This window comes from Brienomyrus brachyistius, chromosome 17 (genome assembly GCF_023856365.1).
Source record: "Brienomyrus brachyistius isolate T26 chromosome 17, BBRACH_0.4, whole genome shotgun sequence".
NCBI classification, from domain to species: Eukaryota; Metazoa; Chordata; class Actinopteri; order Osteoglossiformes; family Mormyridae; genus Brienomyrus; species Brienomyrus brachyistius.
Genome location: NC_064549.1, coordinates 23,224,127 through 23,245,851, shown reverse-complemented (window position 1 = coordinate 23,245,851; position 21,725 = coordinate 23,224,127). Strand labels below are relative to the sequence as shown.

General features: G+C 52.0%; 2 protein-coding genes across 2 annotated transcripts; one reads left to right on the top strand and one right to left on the bottom strand.

The window, feature by feature from the left end:
- Positions 1-4,500: 4,500 nt before the first annotated feature.
- On the bottom strand, positions 4,501-5,581 carry LOC125712081 (sodium/potassium/calcium exchanger 1-like). The gene is made up of 2 exons (XM_048981718.1): positions 4,951-5,581; positions 4,501-4,559 (listed from the first exon to the last, which is right to left on the bottom strand). Exons 1-2 carry the CDS (start codon positions 5,579-5,581, stop codon positions 4,501-4,503), a joined length of 690 nt encoding a protein of 229 aa, XP_048837675.1.
- Positions 5,582-12,044: 6,463 nt separating this feature from the next.
- Positions 12,045-20,139, top strand: tada2a (transcriptional adaptor 2A). Its single transcript, XM_048981551.1, has 15 exons — positions 12,045-12,190; positions 13,177-13,283; positions 13,379-13,438; positions 13,547-13,638; positions 13,904-14,061; positions 14,346-14,434; positions 14,561-14,633; positions 14,718-14,781; positions 15,432-15,475; positions 17,204-17,314; positions 18,244-18,315; positions 18,437-18,569; positions 18,697-18,740; positions 18,995-19,074; positions 19,224-20,139. The coding sequence occupies exons 1-15, from the start codon at positions 12,166-12,168 to the stop codon at positions 19,407-19,409; spliced, it is 1,338 nt and encodes a 445-aa protein (XP_048837508.1). The 5' UTR covers positions 12,045-12,165; the 3' UTR covers positions 19,410-20,139.
- Positions 20,140-21,725: the final 1,586 nt, after the last annotated feature.

Genomic DNA, 21,725 nt, shown 5'->3' with positions numbered 1-21,725 from the left:
GTTGTTCCTATTTGCATCATGCTGTCTGTCCCTCTTTTACTTGTTTCCACTGGGCATTATAACTTAAAAAAGACTATCTTGCATGATTCTCAATATTTCATTTTCCAGAAAAACTGGCAAAAGATTATAGTGATATAATTGGTTTGATTTAACAAACCTGCATTAATCTCCCAGAGTACATCTGTGTCTTCTGGTAAACAAGCCTGCATTGTTCTGGTATCTCCCAGAATGCACCTGTGTCTTCTGGATCCAGGCCAACTGTGTGAAAGATGATGCGTACCCCTGGCATCCGCAGTCTCGAAGCCCAGGAGTGTCGGGACAGCTGGGGCCTGCTTGGCATGACTCGGTGAGGCATGGCCCTCACATCTTCTTGAGAGCTACATTTTCAAACTCATATGAGAGCTGCTTACCTCCTTACAACACTCTTATATCCATGATGATCTGCTTTAAAAGATCCACCAGGTGCTGTTCCCTAAAACCCACAACACTGTCTATGTTGAGCCTTGGAAACTCTGAGCTATGGATGATCAAGAACCACTAGATACTGGGTGTTACTCAATATGTGTACTTGACTGTACTTGTGTTCTCGCATACCCGTGTTACGTTGTCTTCCACCGCTAAAGACCAGTTCCAATACTCAAGGACAGAAGTATAGATAACAGTAAAAATCTCCGTAAGATGTTCTTGCCAAGGCTCAAATATCAAGGATTCATCGATTGCATCCTCCCCAAAACAAGACCGATCCCATGATTCATTGCACTCCGAATTCATTCTTGGGAAGCAAGTTAGCAAAACCACTCTTGCTAAGAACACAAGTATGACCTTCGCATTCTTGGTATTGAGAAACACCCATTATCTATTAGGCATTAAGTGTAGACCCCCACCACCAACAGGATGTTGTTCTCCTCTCAGTGGGTGATGTCACTTCCTGTGCACCATCTCTCCCAGATGTAGCTTAGCGTGTCTGACATGAAGTCACATCTGGCCTGCTTCCGTAATCTTCGCCATGACGACCTGCGAGCTGTCTACTCTGAATGATGCTTGAATCTTTACCGGGGAAGAGGGCAGATGTGGCCACACACTGACCGGCTCTGTCTATAAGACAGGACTCCTTTATAGTGGCAGCAAACAGGACCTTTGTGGAGAAGCTGAGCTGATTACAGGAGCTGAATATCAAATGGAAGATGAGCAGACTGTGTACGGCAAATCACTGCAGACAACCTCGCCTGAATATTAACTAAAATGAGGCCGTGTGTCTATATAAATATACAAAGACAAAGGATTACATGAAGTCTGAAGCCGTGTCCACGTGGGAGATTAAATGTCCACACTGGACCTGTCAACGAAAGGCATTTGAACATTTTTCGAAGAGGCCAAATTTTAATCAGCGTTGAAATCAATCAACGATTGAGATGTTACTCCACAGTTGTTGCTGAACACTTAGGCCAGAGCATTCGAGAGACAGCAATCCGAGAGACATTGTTTCCCAGGTTAGAAACGGTGGAAAATGTAAATGTGTATGTTTTAAATTCCTTTACCCAGACGAGCCTGATGTGCCCATTAATTTGATAACAAACACTTTGCTCTCCCGCCGTATGGTCAGAATTTATCTGTGAAATGTAGCAATGGGAGATTATCACTGAATTACTATAGACAGCCCAAGCAGATATACAGATACATAGGATATAGTATAGACATATACGTCATGGATGCTGGTGTATGTGTGTGTTTGCATTTGCATGCATGTGTGTGTCTTTGTGTGTGTAAATGCATAAGGTATCGGGGGAGGTGTCCATATGGTTTGCATTAAACCCACAAACCCGTCGTCACAATCCCACAGAAAAACCCCCAGCAAAGATAACATCTCCCCCTTTCCCAACGCCCCCCCCCCACGGGAACATGTGATGTACAGCCACGGGGAGAAGTAAACAATGTTCCCGTTCTCAATGAAGGAGCCTTATGACATCTGTATGTGTGTGTCTGTGTGCTTGGCTTATGTATGTATTACATTATGGAGACCGAATTTTGAAATTGTAGTAGGTAGTTTTTCAGTCTCCACAAGGGGAAACTCAGTTTTATAAAAATCCGTGACTGCAATCAAAAACCTAACAATGCCAAAAGGCTTGTATTTGGTTTGGTTACTTATAGTTAAGGTCAGGGCTGGGGGTGGGTTCAGGTTGTCATTGCTGAGATTAGGGTTATGCTCATAGAAATGATTGGAGAGTCTCCACAAAAACATGAATACAATTGTGAGTGTGTGTGTGTGAGTGTATCTGCTCCCTCATTCTTTTCCCCGTATTTATGCACAGATTGTCTGTCTGAGTGTGTCAGACCACCGAAAAGGGGTCTCTTCATGCTGAAAATGCCCTGAGAACAATGGTACCCTAAGGGGGTGTCTAATAAACTCCATACAGTGGAGGCGACTCTCTTAACTTGCAACATGCATTTCTGCTGTAACAGCCAGAAACATGCCCCCCCCCTCCACAACTGGGGGCCTGGCTGAGCCTTTTCAGCATTTGCTACCACTGATTTACTATAGACAGTTCAGGCATCAATCTCAGAGTACAAATGTAGCCACAGTTCACACCAGGGGCGACTGTCCCTACAACTTCAGATTGACTGCAATGGATGCACAGACCACTGCAGATCTGTAAAGGCTAACAGGCCACTTTTCCACTATGCCGCTTCTGACGAGGAGCCTGGGAATGTGCTGCAGGGCCCCCAGGATTCCGGGGTTGGGGCCCTCCTTAAGGTGGGTGTCACCCCACCACCTCCCGAGCCTGGAGGACCTTAGATAACAGGCCGTGGTGCTGATTCTCGACCCACTGGCCATCCAGCCCAAAGGCACTCTCCTGGGACCCCCCCCCCCCCCCCGGTACAGTCAGCCGGCCCTGACCTTCACCCCTGTCCCTCTTCCCCCACCCCAGGGGCACAGAGGGCCTATTTGTACGGCCAGATCCGGGTCTGAACTATCAGGATAGGCGGTGCCACACGAGAAACATGGCTGCCGATGGGTAACCAGCTTGGTCTGATCTGTGAGCAGCGTCAGAGCTACAGCGGATGGCAGTGGGGGATTCAGGGTGCTGTAAGCCCTGGACGAGAGCAAGAAGATTAACGCGGCTGGTGCTTAAAGTGTCCTCGTGTCTCTGGACTGGAGGGCGGAGCCTGGATTAGCTGATCACGGTTAATGTACTTCCGCCGCCTGGGCCATCGTTGCGACGGGCCGGTGGATACAGTGCCTTGGCTCAGGGGGTGACAGCGGGGCTGCCACTAATCACCACATGATGGAAGCACTGCTGCCCCCTGCTGTCTGTATGCATTACAGCAAGGGCCTGAAATCCAAGGAGAACCAATGAAAACACCTTTCAGGTCTCTCTATGCATATTTAGCATCTACTTTGCCCCTGACTGTAACTGGTGAATGGAGGGGCACACTTTTGTTCAGCGCCTTTGTGATTGCCTGATTGCATTATTTTATTCCTGGGTGTTTATTATTACATGGCTGTTGTTATGTTGAAAGACCCTATTACCTAAACCTGCTCACACCTCATTATGCACTTACAGACATTTATACAGTTGAGGAGCAGAGCGCCCCCTGTCTGCTGGAGCTACCTGCAGCCCTGCTTTGTCCCTGCTCAGCAGAGAGTGTTCTGGAGCGGTGCCAGGCACCGGGCAGGACGCCTCGGGGTCCTTTCCAGGAGCACTGTCTCCTGAGCAGAGCCTGAAGCCGCAAACGGGGAAAACATCACTTGCGGCCCAGTTAACGCCAGCCACGTTTATGGGTGGCAAAAAGTGCGGGGGGGGGGGGGACTGACTAAATGCCCCCCTCCCGCCCCAGCAAGCTGTCTCTGCCTGCATTGCAGAAACAGCCACAACACAGATCCTACAGGACTGCAGAAGCCTGTGTGTGGGGGCAACAGGATGTGCTGAGTGACTGAATGATTCGTCCGGGGGCTCAGAGCGGTCATCCACTCAGGATCTGCGCTGGAATGCAACGAGGATGATCGCAGGAAGTGTGTAAGCCGAGCTCGGGAGCGCGGGTTGGGGGGACGGGAAACATAGGGTGGACGTTTGGGCTGCTGACAGACAGGCAGCCAGCACCAGGGAGGTCCTGGGGGGGTTACAGCTCACTACTCACAGTCAGACTGAGGGTACAGCAATGAGATTCCAACCCCTCCACTTTCCAAAAACATGAGGGCATGGAATCTCAATTCAGGCCAGTTTCTGACTGTAAGCTAAGGTTAGTAACCACATTGCCGATGGACGCAGTGGTCAGCTAGATGCAGTTCAGTACCTGCTTGCGGAAAAAGGACCACGTGATCCGTGCTGATTTTCCAAAGACACTTGGCTGCTCAGCTCAGTCACACACACTCCTTGGGACCTAGCCTGACCCCGCAGCTGAGCTCAGTGCTCAAAGCCACAGCCCCCCTCCCCCCCGTGGCCCATCCCCTCTCCCCCCACTTTAGGCAGTAACGCAATCTCATGGATCACATCTGCACTGCTAGTGATGGAGAATAGGCAGGCTGGAGGTGGGGAGGCAAAACGACTCCACTTGGGATACTGGGAGAAAAAGACAGCTGTAGGGTCCGGCTAGGGTACTGCTCCGCCCTGCGTGGCAGTAAAGCCGAGAGCCCGCAGGGACAGTTACAGCACATGTACACCCTTTACAGTCCAGTCTGTATCCCTCCGACATCAGCCCCTGGAATCCTGGAGTGAGTATGAACCCGGGATATTAAAGTCACCACGTTCCCCGGCCAGTTTGCTTTTCATTCGCAGGCAACCTGCTTATTTATTCTTCACGTGAAGCTGAGGATTAGGCGCCGCTGCAGACCGGCAGAAGGAAATGATGACTTGCTCTGCTTGGTGACTCGCTGAGCCTCGCTCTCGTCCGCCTTACTCTCGCCCACCTCGTTCTCCCCAGCCATGCACTCGCCCCCCCGCTCTTACCTACCTTGCTTTGCTTGCATCTTGCTCTCGCCCGCCTCGCTCTCACCCGCCATGCTCTCGCCCATCTCGCCCACCATGCTCTCACCCGCATTGCTCTCGCCCGCCATGCTCTCACCTGCCTCGCTCTCGCCCGCTATGCTCTCACCCGCCTCGCTCTTGCCCACCTCACTCTCGCCCGCCATGCTCTCGCCCGCCTCGCTCTCGCCCGCCATGCTCTCACCCGCCATGCTCTCGCCCATCTCGCCCGCCATGCTCTCACCCGCCTCACTCTCGCCCACCATGCTCTCACCCGCCATGCTCTCGCCCGCCTCTCTCTCGCCCACCATGCTCTCACCCGCCATGCTCTCACCCGCCTCGCTCTCACCCGCCTCACTCTCGCCCGCCATGTTCTCGCCCGCCATGTTCTCGCCCGCCATGTTCTCACCCGCCATGCTCTCACCCGCCATGCTCTCGCCCATCTCGCCCGCCATGCTCTCACCCGCCTCACTCTCGCCCGCCTTGTTCTCGCCCACCATGCTCTCACCCGCCATGCTCTCGCCCGCCTCGCTCTCGCCCGCCATGTTCTCGCCCGCCATGTTCTCGCCTGCCATGCTCTCACCCGCCTCACTCTCGCCCGCCTCGCTCTCGACCGCCATGCTGTCCTGGCCATCTGTGGAGTGTGCCTCTGGGGCCCCACCACTTCACCCCCACCACCCTGTGCCAAACTTACGCATGCACACGCCTCACACACCTGTGAAAAACTCTCGCCTCCGCCATACAGCCGAAAGCCTGGGACAGTCTCAGCCAGGGATCCTGCAGAACTCCAGCCTTCCAGACCCTGTGCAGACCCCCAGCTCCGAACCTCCACAGCCAGAGCAGCAGAGAATAGAAGGGCATTGATCACCCATCCTATCAAATGGCAATGTGACCAGTGTCTCCTGCTCAAGGCGCCCCCTGCTACATGTGTTCAGGCAATACACCATCCTCTGTGGCTTGCAAGCATGCCCTTGAGGCCTGAGACGTATCCTCTTACGGCGGAGTCTGCCTTCTTTGGATTACCATCTAGTATGACAAGGTTACAGTGTGAACCCATATAACTGTGACCCACAGTGCTGCAACCTCCAGGTTTTAAATAAGATGTCTCTTAGTGTTTATTTAAAAAAAACGAAGAGTGAAAAGCAGGTGGGTGATGCCACCATAATGTGTTAATCAGGCTGATGTCAGTGTGTGTGTCTGTGTGTCTGTCTGTGTGTGTGTCTGTGTGTGTGTCTGTGTGTGTATGTATATACACATGTGATGTGATGAAAGTGTGACATAGGTGATCCCGTGGCAGGTCACCCTCCTCAATAGGCATATGAGATGCATTTATAATTCATTTAAAAGTTAATTAATTGCTGTTTAAGCTGGCTAGGCAGGGAGGGTGGGGTGTGCGGTGCGAGGAGGGGGCTTTGCCGGCTGTACTGTAAAGCAGAGAGAGAGTGAGAAGTATTAATGAGCCCCCCTGCTCCGTGCAGATAAGCTCGTTATAATTCCTTCAATTAACGAGGCTAAAGCCCACTAAGGAGACACAGACACTGGGGGAAAGGTGGGGGCCCGCGGGGGGTGGGGTGGACTCTGTGCCCATAAATACTCCACCTTTTTGGCCCACGTGAGGCTGCCTTATGTTTTAATTATTCGCTCTCTCTCCTATTTGGGCCTCCTTGCTGGCCACACTCGCGCATTCAGGCCACGTCCCGCATGCACCCATCGTGCAGATATGCGACGGCCGGCAAGATCAAAGGCGCCATTATCTGCAGAGCGGCGCGCCGAGGTGAAACAGCGCAGGATAAACATGGACACTGTTTCAGGAAGGTGCCCCTCCCAAGGCGTCCCCACTCCCTGTAACAGCCAGGGTGGGTGGGGGGGCTGGATGGCTGGGCCACATTTTATTTTTTTTAATTATTCCTGAAATCCCTTCGCCCATATCGTGTTTCAGCTCTGGAGCCCAGGATTAACACATAACTGCAAGTCCAGCCCGAGGAGGGGTGTCAGCGTGCACAGCTGTGGTGTGGGAGTTAGTGACTCCCAGTTAGCTGAGCTACCATTAATGGGGGGGGGGGGGGTCCCCCGGGCCGCATAGCTGGCCCAATTCAACACAATGACATCAGAACCAAAGCATTACAAAACTAACCCAGTAAACCCAGTCCTCTTTTACCACAGCAATACCCCAGGTGGCCATGACACGGAACACCCCACCCTACCCCCCGCGACACACGTCACTGGTGACTTGCTGTGACTTTTAACGACCTGGTGATGATTGATACCAGAGTTACTGGCCCACATTGGACCGGAAAGCAGCAGCTTGCTCCGGAGAGTCATGTGACAGGCCGGGCTGGGCAGACTGTAAGCTTATAGCTGTAAGAAATTTGGGTTCGAGCTCACCAGCCTGCAGGCCACTTGACCGCACGTTCCCTGAGCAGCCCTACAGGGGGCGACCTTAAGCTGCCTTATGTGCCTACCAGTCCCATGTCCTGCTCCCTGGTAACCCCAGATCTGTGTCATTACCAGGATTAATTGTGAATTGCAGAGCATGACCAGATCTAGCTGGAACCCCTGCAAAGACTGTCCTGGGCCATGGTGGACAGACCCTCATGCTTGAGCATACCCCGGGGGAGGCAGTCCTGCCCTCTCCTTGCCGGCTTACACCCCAGGGACCCCCCTCCCCCCCATTCCCACATTGCCTGTGAATCTCCATCTCCTTTCCCATAATGCTTTTCACCTCTTATGCTGCTCAGAGAGTAACTGATTTTCTCAACCATCACATGAGTAACACAATCTGTTTATCCGCACCCCTCGCTGACTCCTCTGTCATGGCAGGCTATTTTGTCATGTCATGTTACTGTTTTGTGTTGCTTATGATGTGCATTGCTGCCTGACTCTGACCCTACGCTGCTAATGGATGGCCCATAGGGGGCGTGTCAGTTGGCGTGTCACTGCACCACACACATATCACAATAAAGCTGAAACGTGAAACCGACTGTGAACACAGCGTTTGTTCCCATCTTAGCTCCCATTAGCAGAAAGCTCTGGTTTGGCACGTCTGACAGGATGACGTGGCCGCAAGGTTGTGAAGGGAATAAGCAGCGGGAAGGGAGACGATGGGGGGGCAGGCAGGAAGCAGAGCTGAGTGGGGGGTGTGAGAAGGGGAGTGGGAGATGGAGAGGTAGCACATCTGTAACCTGATAGCTATTGGGGAGTTTGCCATCGTGCTTACAGGGTGACTTGTCTGTCTGTGTGTATACACATGTTGTATTCTTCCTCTGCTTTCCTGGGACTGATTCTGAGCCTGGCTTTCTGTTTTCTGAGCTTGGCTATTCCGCTACACGAGCGCCCTGGGCTGATCCCAGACCAGTGTCTCTGCTGGCTGCCACAGACGGCTGCTCACAGCACAGGCAGCCCTGACTGATGAGCGGTCAGACAGCCTCCTGCAGCCTCCCACACGCGCACACAAATGGCTGCCTATACTCTATGCATGCAGGCCCGGCCTTCATAACCCACCAGTCATAATAATAATTATTATTCATAAAACGCAGCTGCGTGCATCTGTCTCCCATGAAGGGGTCTCCATTATGGGATGCAGCCATCCTGAAAGAATGGCTCATGTCACATCTCTCAAGCACCTTACAGTGCGCTCACAAGGCAGTGTCCAAGCTGGCTCTCACAATCCCCAGTTACCCCAGCCTAACCTCGAACCCATGCCGTTCCAGTGCCCTTTGGCTGGATGGGACGCGTCACGAGCCAGGGACTAAAGAATTCAAACAAGCCCCAGATGAATTATAAGAACCATGCGTTCAGCTTGAGAATCTCGAGCATTACAAACAATCCAGGGCTGCGTTTCCCCAAACATAACTTTAAAGAGAAAGAGGGTGGGGCGGGTGGACCCCTGGACAGACTAGGGCTCTAGCCTGATCCCCTGATTACTTTAGATCCTAGCAATGCCCATGGGCTCCATATCTCATGGATAAACCAGCACCATCTGTAGGTTAGGCCTGGGCCAAAGGCACTACATTTCCCATACTGCCTTCTGTTGCTGGCTGGCTGGCACTGGGCTGTTCTATTTTCTGTTTCTAGGGGGATTCCTCTCTATGGCTCTCCATCCTCAAGAAAAGAATGTGGTGATTTTACCTGCAACATGTAACATGCAGATTCACATTTTGGGAGGGGGAGTAGTCAGGTTTTAATAAGTGAAAATACAGCCACCCCAGTCACCCACTACCACCCCAACGGAAGTGGTTTGTGTAAGACCCATATCATTCTCTGTTTTTTACCCACAATGCCTCTCTGCTGTCCCCAGAGCCTGCTCACACGGTTGCAGGTGGTGTGGGCCTGCCAATCAGCCCAATGCAGCAGCCAGTGGTGCGACCCGGTGCACTTTGCTCCTCAGGGCTCTCAAAGTCACATACACAGTGACAGTAATGGCTGAATTAAAGTATCTCTGTTGAGATCATATTCTCAATGCAGTTATGTGATCCTCATCACCTTTCATAATGAAATACTGATCGGGGGGGGGTTGTTGCTGTACCATATCCCAAAATGCTTTCATGCTAAAACCAAGATAAAAGCCAGCAAAACAGCAGCCATGTGTCCCTCACTCCACTGCACACGCCACTGCACACTCCACTGCACATGCCACTGCACAAGCCACTGCACACCCCTTAATGAGCACCTGGGGGCATGTCTCGTTATCAGTGAGACACAACAGTGGGAACAGAGGCCTTTTCTATAGGTACCTGTCCTTCATCTCAAACACGTCTGAATCATCTCATCTTTCCCGTAGATACACCTGATTACTGACAGTGATCCAATATTTACTGCAGGACTGGGAAACTCTGAAATGACACTAAAAATCCGCAGCTTCTATAAGATCGGAAGATTAAAGCTGGGATTAATCATTCCCCAAACTTTCAACAGGCACTTTTAAGCTAACAGCCACCCCCCGAAGCAGACGTAAGCTGTCAGGTCAAACACAGCCGAACAACAGCAGCATGTTTCAGGGGTGTGTGTGTGTGGGGGGGGGGCAGTCTGGAGGAGAACAGAGAAGTATGTCTGTAGAACTTCTTAGGGTTCAGATCCAGGTACCTATTGGTTTTGGCCCTGGGGTCGTCTCACACATAGTCTTAGCAGCCAGCAGGGAAAGCTGACTGCTCGAACCCCTGTCTAGTCGCCATGGATGTGGAGTGAAGTGTCATTCACATTTTGTTTTCAGGAGCATCTCTGACGTCGAGGTTGTGGGCAGCATTGTAACCCCGACCCTAAGCCACATGAGCACCTGACCTGCTGCTGGGAGTGTTTCTGTGCTGGAGGAGAAGACCGTTGAGCACTGGTCAGCACTGCACTGTCTTCGTTTTGTCACTGTCCTATTGCACTGTCCTGCAGTGTCTGCACGTTTGCACACATGCACTGTGTTTTATGCAGCACTGCGGTTGTTTCATTTCACTGTGTCCTGGACTAACTGCATATGGGTGAAATGACAATAAAAAGCCACTTGACTTGACCACTCTTATGGAAGTCTGAAAGGAGATCACTGGTCTGCCCATCAAAAGCTAAGATGTCTTGTGTGCCATTATTGCGAGCAACTGAATCAGTCCGAGAAGTCCGACTCACTCTGATGCTGGCGGTGGCTGTGAGGGAATCTGTCACTATGATTGGCTAGAAACCCTGACCGTCAGCAGCCTCGCAGTCCTGACCCGTCTCTGTGGCACAACATCCCCATCTAGTGGCTATGGAGAGAATTCAGTTCCGCTGCGTTTTTTTCCCTGTGCTGAGACTAGATAGCGGTTACATTAGGGTAACCAGGCAGGATTTGTAAGGTACCATTTCAAATAAAAGGACCTGGATTTCACTTAAGCGCCGAGTTTTTACTGTGTGCTGATTGGTCAGTCTCCAGTCGCAGGTGTCATTCATGTTGATGTGAAACAGCTGGATGGGTCTTTCAATCAGGGAAACAAACCAGTAAAAGCATGAGAAGATCTGAACTACTTAGTCAAGGACAGAAGCCGTTCAGTTTTAAAGTAGTTTGTAAAACCCAAAGTAGCTCAAAGTGTCCTCCCTGACATGGATTATCTGGTCACCCTAAATTGCATTCATACGGCCCTGTGTCCTGTACTGCTATTTGTACAACTGAGAAACTGTAAGACAGGGGTGGCCAATCTTATCCGCAAAGGACCGGTGTGTGTGCGGGTTTTCGCTGCTACTCCCTAATTAGATTACTAATTAGAGGACTGATTGGCTGAAGAGTCCTCACACCTGGGTGTGAACAGCTGACTAAAAGGGTATCCCAAAAACCACCCATACACACCGTCCCTTTGCGGATAAGATTGACTACCCCTGCCGTAAGACATACTGGAGGAGTCGAGTTTTACTAATCCTATAGTCCTAGTCCTAATCCTAACCTAACCTGTGGCAGCAACAGTAACGCCTCCTCAGCAAGCTCCCAAGTTTTGCTTTTTGAGTTACTTATTTATTTGTGTTTTATTGTTAAAAAGTGGCTTATTGAGAGTACTAAAATAAAAGTCCATTGATCAGAAAGTATTATTTTTTAAATACAAAGTCCTACAGGGAGAACTTCGTAACTGTGACGTCAGCGCTTGTTGTGCTGTTCATTAACATAGGATTATACAGTGTTGAGAAAACCCTTTGAATCCTTTACTCTGAGTCATTTTCAATGGTACATGTGAGGCATTACTGTATCCTTTTAAATTATACATAATGTTCTCTTTTAATTGATTGTCTTTTTGTGTAAACAGTTCAGGAGTTCTGGGATGGCCGATAGCGGAATAAAAGACCCTTAACTTCTCTCTCTCTCTCTCTCTCCCGTTTACTGTGTTCTTCTAACGTCGTGCATTTATTGTTACGTTTTTATGCGTCTTCATCTATCGAAAACCTAATATCCGTTACAATAACGGAACTATATAATCTTATGATTTAGGTTAGGATTGCTGAAGCTGGCAAATATTCTTTGACAACGAGGCAGTGCTCCCTCCAGTCTTCAAGATGTTGTTGCTGACATTCACCATTTCAGATTAAAGGAACGGCAGGACCCTAGAGCGCCACTCTCCCAGTCCGCACGGGGGCGCCATCGGAAAATCCCTGGCTTTGTACGGCTGGTCCGCGCTTTGGTCTCCTCTTGTCAAGTACTTTTCCCGGAAGTGAGGCTGAGGCTTTTGGCTTGGGACGCCGCAGCTGTGGTCGGGGAGCCGCAATGGATCGTCTGGCGTCGTTTGGAAGTGTGTCCGATTTTAAACTCCCTTTTGATCTGATTACGTCACGTTGTTACGGTTGTTAACGTGTACGCGAAGTCACGCTCAGTGGGCTCCGGTGCACCGTGATTACCTGGCCTGTGTTCTGGAGCACGATGGTGCCGGTCTCATTTACCTGCGTCGCTGGTCGGTGTTATGCCGAGTTTTGCATGCCTGCCGAGAACTGGATGCACCTGGCGAAGAAATGTCGGGAGCTATAAAACCGCGCTTGCCGAATAGTGCACCCCCAAATTTTCTTTTCAAGCAGCTTAGAATGAAATGGAATTTCCAGCACGTGTTTTCGGCAGTTTTGGCTAAACAGTTTAAATTACAGATATTACAACAGTTCTGGCTGAAAAGGTAGCTACAAAGTCGGGGTTAGCGAAAAGTATCCCCCAGAATGATTGTCATTATTGTTTTTCATTGAATTTAGGATGAAGTGGTGCCACCAGCACATATTTGGGGGTCTTTTGGCTTAGCTGTCATCAGCTCTGCAACCGAAGACGTCCCCATTAACGTTTCTTTTAAGAGACATTCGGTTTCTATTGTCTGTTGGTATTTTTTACCAGAAACACGGGACATATTACTTGACAGCTATAATCAGTAGTTTATCGGACGAAAAACAATGCTTTGCGAGGTGCATGCAGAATTCGGCATAACCCGGCTTACGTATGCCGCCACTATACGTAAGGTGCCCTGAGGTACCACCCCCAAGCACTGCTCCCCAGGCGCTGAATTAGCTGCCCTCTGCTATGTCACTGTGTGCTGTGGTGTGTCAACATTGACCTAAATTTCTAAATTACAATGAATTACAATGAGTTTTCTGCGCCCCCATTCAAGTCCAAGTTTCATCGGGGAAGTTGGTGTTAAAAACAACCTGTGTGGTGCAACATCTGATACCCTCCTTTGTCTTTGTGTTGCTTTTCCATAAGATTTGGCTTTGTGCTTTAATTGTAATTGTAATGCTATTGTAGATGACCCATTTGATAAACCGCCGTGTCGGGGCTGCTCGACTTACCTGGTAGAGCCGTACATCAAGTGTGCCGAATGCGGGCCGTCAGCTTTCTTCTTGTGCCTTCAGGTAAGACAGTTAAAAAAATACCGTAACACTGAATCTGTGTCTTGGCCTGTCCGTGGGCGAAGTGAACTAACTGGAGCCCTGTTTTAATCATTTAGTGTTTCACGCGGGGCTTTGAGTATAGGAAGCACCAGAGCGACCACAAATATGAAATTATGGTACGTAAGGCAATCGTTGTAAATGTGTTTTCTGTTAGAAAGGCAGAGTAGCGGAGTTAAATACAAAATCCCCGCTTGCACACATGAGCCAGTTTGCCTTGCCTGCAGACGTCAGACTTCCCTGTGCTGGAGCCCGGCTGGACGGCCCAGGAGGAGATGGCTCTGTTGGAGGCTGTGATGGACTGCGGCTTTGGGAACTGGTCAGTGGGTCTCTGTAGCCCCCGCTTGACATGTTTTGGGGGCCTGTATGTTGTGGGATGGATCAGAAAGAAGCATAGTAATTGTGGATGAAATTTACATTTTGGTATAACACAGTGTAGCCCTTGGAAAGCTTTGCAGCGCAATTATAATATGTTAAGTATTATAACTGTAGTCATTAATTACTTGGTTGGAGTTGTGTGGTCATGGTGCTTCTCTCTGGGGCTGCCCTGCCCTCCCTCTTGCCCCACCCCACCCCGCCCCCAGGCAGGATGTGGCGTACCAGATGCGCACGAGGACCAAGGAAGAATGTGAGACTCACTATATGAAGAACTTCATCAACAACCCACTATTCTCCTCCACCCTGCTGAGCCTGCGGCAGATGGAGGCTGCTCGCACTGCGGACACTGCCATCCCATTCCGCCGTGAGGACACGCCCCCCCCCCCACACACACTCACCTGAAATAAAGACACTTGAGTTTAAGTTAAAGTTCCGATATCAGTGATGTAGGGAAGTGTAAGTTCGCGGTTTGCATAATGAGCTTGTGTTAATAGCTTTACTAGTGAAGGATGTTGTATCCTGAAAGGTGATTGTCACCACATGACAGACGAATTACGCTACGCGCCCGTGACCTTTATTATTGTCAGGTTGTTTAAGTTATGGTGGATTCCTCAGTTTAATCTTCAATGACGCATGGTCATTTCTCAGCCACTGACGACCCCCCCAGACCAACTTTTGACTCCCTGCTGTCCCGGGACATGGCTGGGTACATGCCAGCACGGGCGGACTTCATGGAGGTAGGTTCCGCTGGGGTCTGGGGGGGGATCAGGGTGTTAGGAGATGTCAGCCCTTCAACTGCTACGCCATCTGCTGGCCGTCTGTGTCTGGCTTCCTCTCATTTTACACTCTCCCTGGTCTCCTAGGAGTTTGACAATTATGCGGAATGGGACTTGAAGGACGTCGATTTTGTGGATGACGACTCTGACGTTCTGCAAAGTGAGCCTGTGCTTGAAGGTCCCTTTTTGACTCTGACTTGGTGAGACCTGTCTACACTGACTGTCGCTTTCCTGCTCCCTCTAGCTTTGAAGATCGCTGTTGTTGACATTTACCATTCCCGATTGAAGGAACGACAGCGCAGAAAGAAGTGAGTTCGGATTTGTATTTGGTTTGGTTGGAGATCTGCATTAATGGTGCTTGTCCACTAGGAGGTGTTGGAGGGCTGTTTTGGTTTATGTGTTGCTTGTATTGCACATAAAATGAGTTGAGGCAGCAGGTTGAGCATACAAATGAGTATGGTAATTATAATTGCTAGAAATTGCTCTGTGAAATCAGTGCTGACAGCCGCTGCCGGATGCTGTCGGCCGTTTGTTGCACGTTAGGCATCACTTCAGATGTAAATGACCGAGGTTCTGCTGTTTAAACCTGCGTCATGGCTCCTTGGGGAGGTTAGGGGGCCACAATGCTCACCCACAATGCACCGCTCTTGTCCACCGGTGAGCCCCACATGGCGTACATGGTGGGAGGGCCCTTGTTAGTGAGCGGGAGGAGCAGCACACACTCAGCCAGGTGGCAAGGGCTGGTGTGGACCGCATAGTGGGCTTGCGGCTCTGTGGTTACTTCAAGGAGAAGGTAGGGGGCGTAGTGGTCAAGGAGCTAGGCGAAGGCTTTAGGAGCTAATTTCTGGAGAGCTCCTGGTTTGTATACTGAAGCGTTCACTAAGTATTCTGAGTTACTGTATGGCAGTTTTATGTAGTAGAGTATTAAGGAGATCCATGGCTGATGTATGTTTTCTAGGATCATCCGGGATCACGGCCTGATCAACCTGAGGAAGTTCCAGAGTAAGTGTGCATGAGAAGCACGACGGCTGATGACTGTCGCTCTGAGGCCACGCCCTCTCCCCTCACGTTGGCCGGTCACTGTCGCTCTGAGGCCACGCCCTCTCCCCCCACGATGGCTGGTCACTGTCGCTCTGAGGCCACGCCCTCTCCCCCCACGTTGGCCGGTCACTGTCGCTCTGAGGCCTCGCCCTCTCCCCCCACGTTGGCCGGTCACTGTCGCTCTGAGGCCACGCCCTCTCCCCTCACGTTGGCCGGTCACTGTCGCTCTGAGGCCACGCCCTCTCCCCCCACGATGGCTGGTCACTGTCGCTCTGAGGCCTCGCCCTCTCCCCCCACGTTGGCCGGTCACTGTCGCTCTGAGGCCACGCCCTCTCCCCCCACGTTGGCCGGTCACTGTCGCTCTGAGGCCACGCCCTCTCCCCCCACGATGGCCGGTCACTGTCGCTCTGAGGCCACGCCCTCTCCCCCCACTATGGCCGGTCACTGTCGCTCTGAGGCCACGCCCTCTCCCCCCACGTTGGCCGGTCACTGTCGCTCTGAGGCCACGCCCTCTCCCCCCACGATGGCCGGTCACTGTCGCTCTGAGGCCACGCCCTCTCCCCCCACGATGGCCGGTCACTGTCGCTCTGAGGCCACGCCCTCTCCCCCCACGATGGCTGGTCACTGTCGCTCTGAGGCCACGCCCTCTCCCCCCACGTTGGCCGGTCACTGTCGCTCTGAGGCCACGCCCTCTCCCCCCACGTTGGCCGGTCACTGTCGCTCTGAGGCCACGCCCTCTCCCCCCACGATGGCTGGTCACTGTCGCTCTGAGGCCACGCCCTCTCCCCCCACCTTGGCTGGTCACTGTCGCTCTGAGGCCACGCCCTCTCCCCCCACGTTGGCTGGTCACTGTCGCTCTGAGGCCACGCCCTCTCCCCCCACGTTGGCCGGTCACTGTCGCTCTGAGGCCACGCCCTCTCCCCCTACGATGGCCGGTCACTGTCGCTCTGAGGCCACGCCCTCTCCCCCCACCTTGGCTGGTCACTGTCGCTCTGAGGCCACGCCCTCTCCCCCCACGTTGGCTGGTCACTGTCGCTCTGAGGCCACGCCCTCTCCCCCCACGTTGGCCGGTCACTGTCACTCTGAGGCCACGCCCTCTCCCCCTACGATGGCTGGCCCAGCTACACGCAGCCACCTGTGGACACATCCGCCCGCCCGCCCTTCCATGAATAGATGACCTTGAATCCGACACTGCCGGTTCACAGCACAGCACGGCGGCGGTTTTGTGGCCAGTTATCTATCTGCCCCCGTGGGGGGTTATCAGGCACGGTAATGTAAGCTCGTCCAAGCACCCCCCCACGCCGTGCTGAGACTGAAATAGGGGGAGGTTATCAGATCGGCTTCCTTCTGAATGCTTGTCCGTGTGCAGTCCAGCAACAGTCTGTGTTTTTTTTTTTAGGTGCGTGGGGAGTACGGGGGGGGGGTTGGAGGGGCAGTTTAATGTCGATCCCACTTATCTGACAGTGGCCCCTCAATGCAACAGCTGTATCTTCATGGTGCTGTGGCCACGTCGCCATGGCGACGGCCAGTCTTTGCACGAAGTGCATCCTGTGATAATGGAGACTCGGTCCGAGAGGAGGGGTGGCAGGAGCGAGTGTGACCCCCCTCTCTCACTCTCTCTCTGTCTCTATCCTATCTGTCCCTCTCGCTCTCTCTCTCCCCCCATCTCTCCCTCTCTGTCTCCCCCAGTCCTGGAGCGCCGGTACCCCAAGGAGGTGCAGGACCTGCACGACGCCATTAGGCGTTTCGCCAGAGTAGTGGGGCCCATGGAACATGACAAGTTCATCGAGAGCCATGCCCGTGAGTATTCTTCATATGCCGCTCTTCCTGAGAATCACCCCCAGCCCCCCGGGATCAGAGTGACGCGGATCCTTTGATCCATCCACCTTCGCTTCCGAGTTTCAGCTGGAGCGGCCGGGCCCCGTTCCCTCCTGCCTCGTTTCCACCAGTGCGGTGCCGTTGCCTAACCTTTTGCCAATCCAGAACTAGTGTTTCAACTAGATTGCACCGCAAAAAAACTGACCCTGGGCCAGAAAAAACAGCTCCAGCACGATACCACAGAAAAGCTGGGCTCACAATTTGGCACCGCGTAAGTGGGCTGTGGCGTCCAAACCTTCTGCCTGCCCGGATAATTCAATCCATAACAAATACAGTTTAGCCTCAAATCGACGGTGCCAGCGGGGAAACAACTTTCCAGCTCAGTGGAATAATGTTACGTGATTTTTATTCTGTGAAAAATGAAAGCTCTGTCTCGCCAGATGTTAATACTATAGTATAAATATGTTTCAGGTCGAGTAAATAAAATACTGGGGCGTTTCAGTAGCGAAGAGATAATGAGGCGGGCAGCAAAGTTCAGTCATTTTATTGCACGATCCTTGAAAGGACTGTGGTAACAGCGAGCGAGAATAAACTCACTTGCACACGCAGATGTGTATGGAGCCAAAGCTGGATACAGGCAGCAGGAGTCATATATTCTGAAAACTTTTTTTTTTTTTGTTCAGCATCTTATAAAAACTCCAAACCCGGTCAAAATAACCCAAACAAGAAATGCAGATTAACCTTTACTTTACTTTCACTTCTGTCTGCATAGCAGTTCCTTTCTGTTCATTTTTAAAACTGGTGGAAACATGGGCCGGTTCTCAAAAGGCACCAAGCGAAGTCCAGCTCAGCACCAGCTCCATGTTGGTGGAAACCAGACATCTGCTGGATCTTGTTCTTTTCTTTCCCAGTGGAGTTTGAGCTGCGGCGGGAGATCAAGAAGCTGCAGGAATACCGGAGCGCCGGCATACAGTCCTTCTGCAGTGAGTCTGGCCTTCACACCCCCCTGACTGGTTCCTAGCCATTAGCCACTGTGGATAGTTGATTGTAATTGGGCCTCCATGGAGTGGGTCTGGTCTGACTGCATGCCCCACCCACCTGCAGGTGCTAAGGTGTACGATCGTGTGAAGCGGGTGCGGGAGGATGAGCGCCGGAAGCGGACCATGCTGACGGACGTGCTGCAGTACATCCAGGACAGCCGCGCCTGCCAGCAGTGGCTACACAAGCAGGCGGCCATGTCAGTGCCCCCCTGCTGCCCTCCCACAATGCACCGCTCTTGTCCTCAGGCCTAAACTAAAGCTAACCTAGCTTAATCTAGTTGGTCTGGTTTGGCTCACGGTCCAGCTGATGTTTCTCTTGTACAGAGACGCCGGGATCAGCCCAGTGGTCACCTCCATCACCACCTCAGGTAAGGCATTGTGGGTAATGCCCAGAGTCACTGACATGCTTAGTGGTTTGCTGGGCTTCCCTTACTTTTTTGCCCCTTTTCTTCCATGGAGCCGTCCTGAGCCCCCAGGGCACACGTACAGCATGGCGGTAAATGTGAAGCGTGTCCCGAAAGATCCCCCGAGCCGGATCGATTTACGCTTGGTGCAGAATGACTAACAGGCTGCGTGTGTTAGGTATCGTTACCCTGTCACCACTATCATTGTTCATCTGCAGCGTCGGGCCGTAGAAGCGCCCCCCCACTCAACCTGACCGGGCTGCCTGGCACTGACAAGCTCAATGACAGAGAGAAGGAGGTACGGTAGGGTTAGGGGGAGGGGAGGGTATGTTTAGTGGAATGTCACACGGAAACTGCTGCCATCTTGGTCTGTTTGGAGCTGCTCGCTGATTGGCCAGCGCCCCCCGTGTCATAACCTGGCCTCCCTCCCATTTCCTGGGGCCCCAGTTGTGTCAGGTGGTACGGCTGGTCCCGGGCGCCTACCTGGAGTACAAGCAGGCCCTACTGAACGAGTGCCGACGGCAAGGCGGCCTACGGCTGGCCCAAGCACGAGCCCTCATCAAGATCGACGTCAACAAGACGCGCAAGATCTATGACTTCCTCATCAAGGAGGGCTGCATCAACAAGGCCTAGGCACTGCAGCACTCACACCTGCAGGGGGCGCTCTGTGCCCGCTGGAAGAAAGAACTCGCATCGGGGGGAAACCCTCAGCCAATGACGTCCAGGACTGGAATAGTCCACCTTTTTGGGGGGTGTGGCAGGTCATCACCCTGTTTATCGCCCCCCCCCCCCCCACACACACACACAATGGGGCATAGACTGCTCCACCCTCACCCTGCGGTCGATGAAGGGACAGTCTCATCCAAGATCATAAACTGTGGTAGTGTGGGCAAAGACATAAAGTGTGGGCAAATGTCAACCTCTGTCTGTCTGCCTGCCTGCCTGCCTGCCTGCCTGCCTGCCTGTCTGTCTGCCTGTCTGTCTGCCTGTCTGTCTGCCTGTCTGTCTGCCTGTCTGTCTGCCTGTCTGTCTGTCTGTCTGTCTGCCTGTCTGTCTGCCTGCCTGCCTGTCGTGCTGTGCAGGTTACTAACACTGTGAGGAAACTGCTCCATTTACTGAGAGGAGTCCTGTGCTGGGGTAGCAGTGAAGATGAGAGTGTTTGTTCCTGTGGTCCCGGCTCCGTCTCCCCGTCCCATTTATAATCTTAGATGGGATGTTATATAAGTGCTGTTTCCGTCACAAATGCCCCCCCCCCAGAAATTCGAGCCGATTATCATCATTATTACATGTCTGTGTTTTCCACATGTGTTTCCAATAACCTCCCTAAATGCAAGGTAATCCTGGGAGAATTGGGGGGGGGGGGGGAGGGACGGTGCATGATGTATCCAATGAGGAGTTTTTCTGTCACATGACAGCTGGCCATATCCACCACATAGGCTCACCTTGGGTAAACAGACATTCCCAGCCATGACTTGTGTTGATGCCACTACATGTTTGAGGTATAATGTTTTAGTAAACTGTCAGATTTACATATTTACTTTTGATCTGTTAATTCCTCTGTCATCCCCCCCGTGCCCGGTAGAGGTGTGTAACAGGGGTCACTGCTCTGTACATAAAACAAGCTCTTCCTAGGCAGCCTGTAGCACTTAGCTGCTGCACAGTGGCTGCACGTGTGAAAACTTTCCTGTCGGCTCTGAGACCCAAATACAGTTCCTCAGATGTACATTTCTGTTTTTATAAACTGCAGTGCTGCAGAGTGCAGCCCGGTAATGCAGGATGATCTATTTATGGATCTCAGTACGCTAGCTGTCCTTGGAAAGACCTGACAGAGTCCAACTTTTATCGAGGTCTCCGAGGTGTTTAATCAGGCATTTTAGGGGGCAACTCCTGCTTTTATCACTATTTACTTTTTCTGGCACTTTGTGCTTCTGTTTACTGAACTTGAGCAGTGCTGACTTCTCTGTTTACACTGAGGTGACTCCGTGCTGCTTGGAAGTCAGTCGTGGAGAATCCCTTCGCCTGTCACCTGCCCCAGGCTGTTCCATCCTTTCACTTGTGGAGATTGTCCATTTTTAAATTACCACGGGGTACTGTGTCAGCATCCAGAAGGTCATGGGTTCAAATCCTGTGGCCATTAGAGTAACCATGCCCCTTTTGGACGCTTGAGCAAGGCCCTCAGCTGCTCCAGGGACCCCACACTGACCCCCCGCTTTCCTCACTTGTACATTGCTCTGTATAAAAGCACCTACTTAATAAATGTAATTGTAATTAACAAATGCAATTGTTCGCAAGTGTGACGCTGTACTCTATGTGGTTGGAGTATGTGTGGAGTAATATGCTTCTCGTCATGAGTAAAGTAAACTGAAAGCAAGTAAATAACCAGGATGTTAAACTTGTACGTTTCATGGCTGTTTGCTGTTCATGGTGGGGGCGGATTTAGGGCAAACACACCCGCACTCCTGTCTGCCCCTAGTGTTTTGGACACCTGACTGATCTCAGTACAGTGTAAAAGCATGACCAGTTGCACTGTCTCCATGCATTCCTGGTTTCCTCATTAAGCCCACTGGCCAGCAGAGAGGCCACCAAAAACCACCACTCGGCCTCAGTGGGACTGTGAACCCAGAGAGGGAGGGAGGCGTAAGAACCAGCTCGTCTGTCAGGCCCGAGTTCCGGGAAACGTAAGAGCAGCTGATCGGCTTGCAAACGGCGCTGACCCAAATCCGATAGGGGTCATTTCGGCAGGATTCCCAACCGGACCAACGTTGGGCACGGGATTGGGGCGCGCTGCGCTGGGTGAGGGCGTCGCTCTGAGCCAGGCCGGCACAGGATGCGAGTAGGACTCAGGGCGTGGGTGGTCAGGGGGCAGGGCATGGTCACGGCTGTCCAGGGAAACCCTCAGGTGGGGGTCTATGTGTGTGATGTCATCTACATTTAATTTACATTGAAAAC

Excerpts from the sequence above, each read along its gene's own strand:
- LOC125712081 (XM_048981718.1), bottom strand. The coding sequence starts at position 5,581 with ATGGCGGTCGAGAGCGAGGCGGGCGAGAGTGAGGCGGGTGAGAGCATG. Across the intron at positions 4,560-4,950 it reads CAAGATGCAAGCAAAGCAAG|TATCCCAAGTGGAGTCGTTT; the intron begins GTAGGTAAGAGC and ends TTTTTCTCCCAG.
- tada2a (XM_048981551.1), top strand. The coding sequence starts at position 12,166 with ATGGATCGTCTGGCGTCGTTTGGAA. Across the intron at positions 13,439-13,546 it reads ACCACAAATATGAAATTATG|ACGTCAGACTTCCCTGTGCT; the intron begins GTACGTAAGGCA and ends CCTTGCCTGCAG. Across the intron at positions 13,639-13,903 it reads GACTGCGGCTTTGGGAACTG|GCAGGATGTGGCGTACCAGA; the intron begins GTCAGTGGGTCT and ends CCCCGCCCCCAG.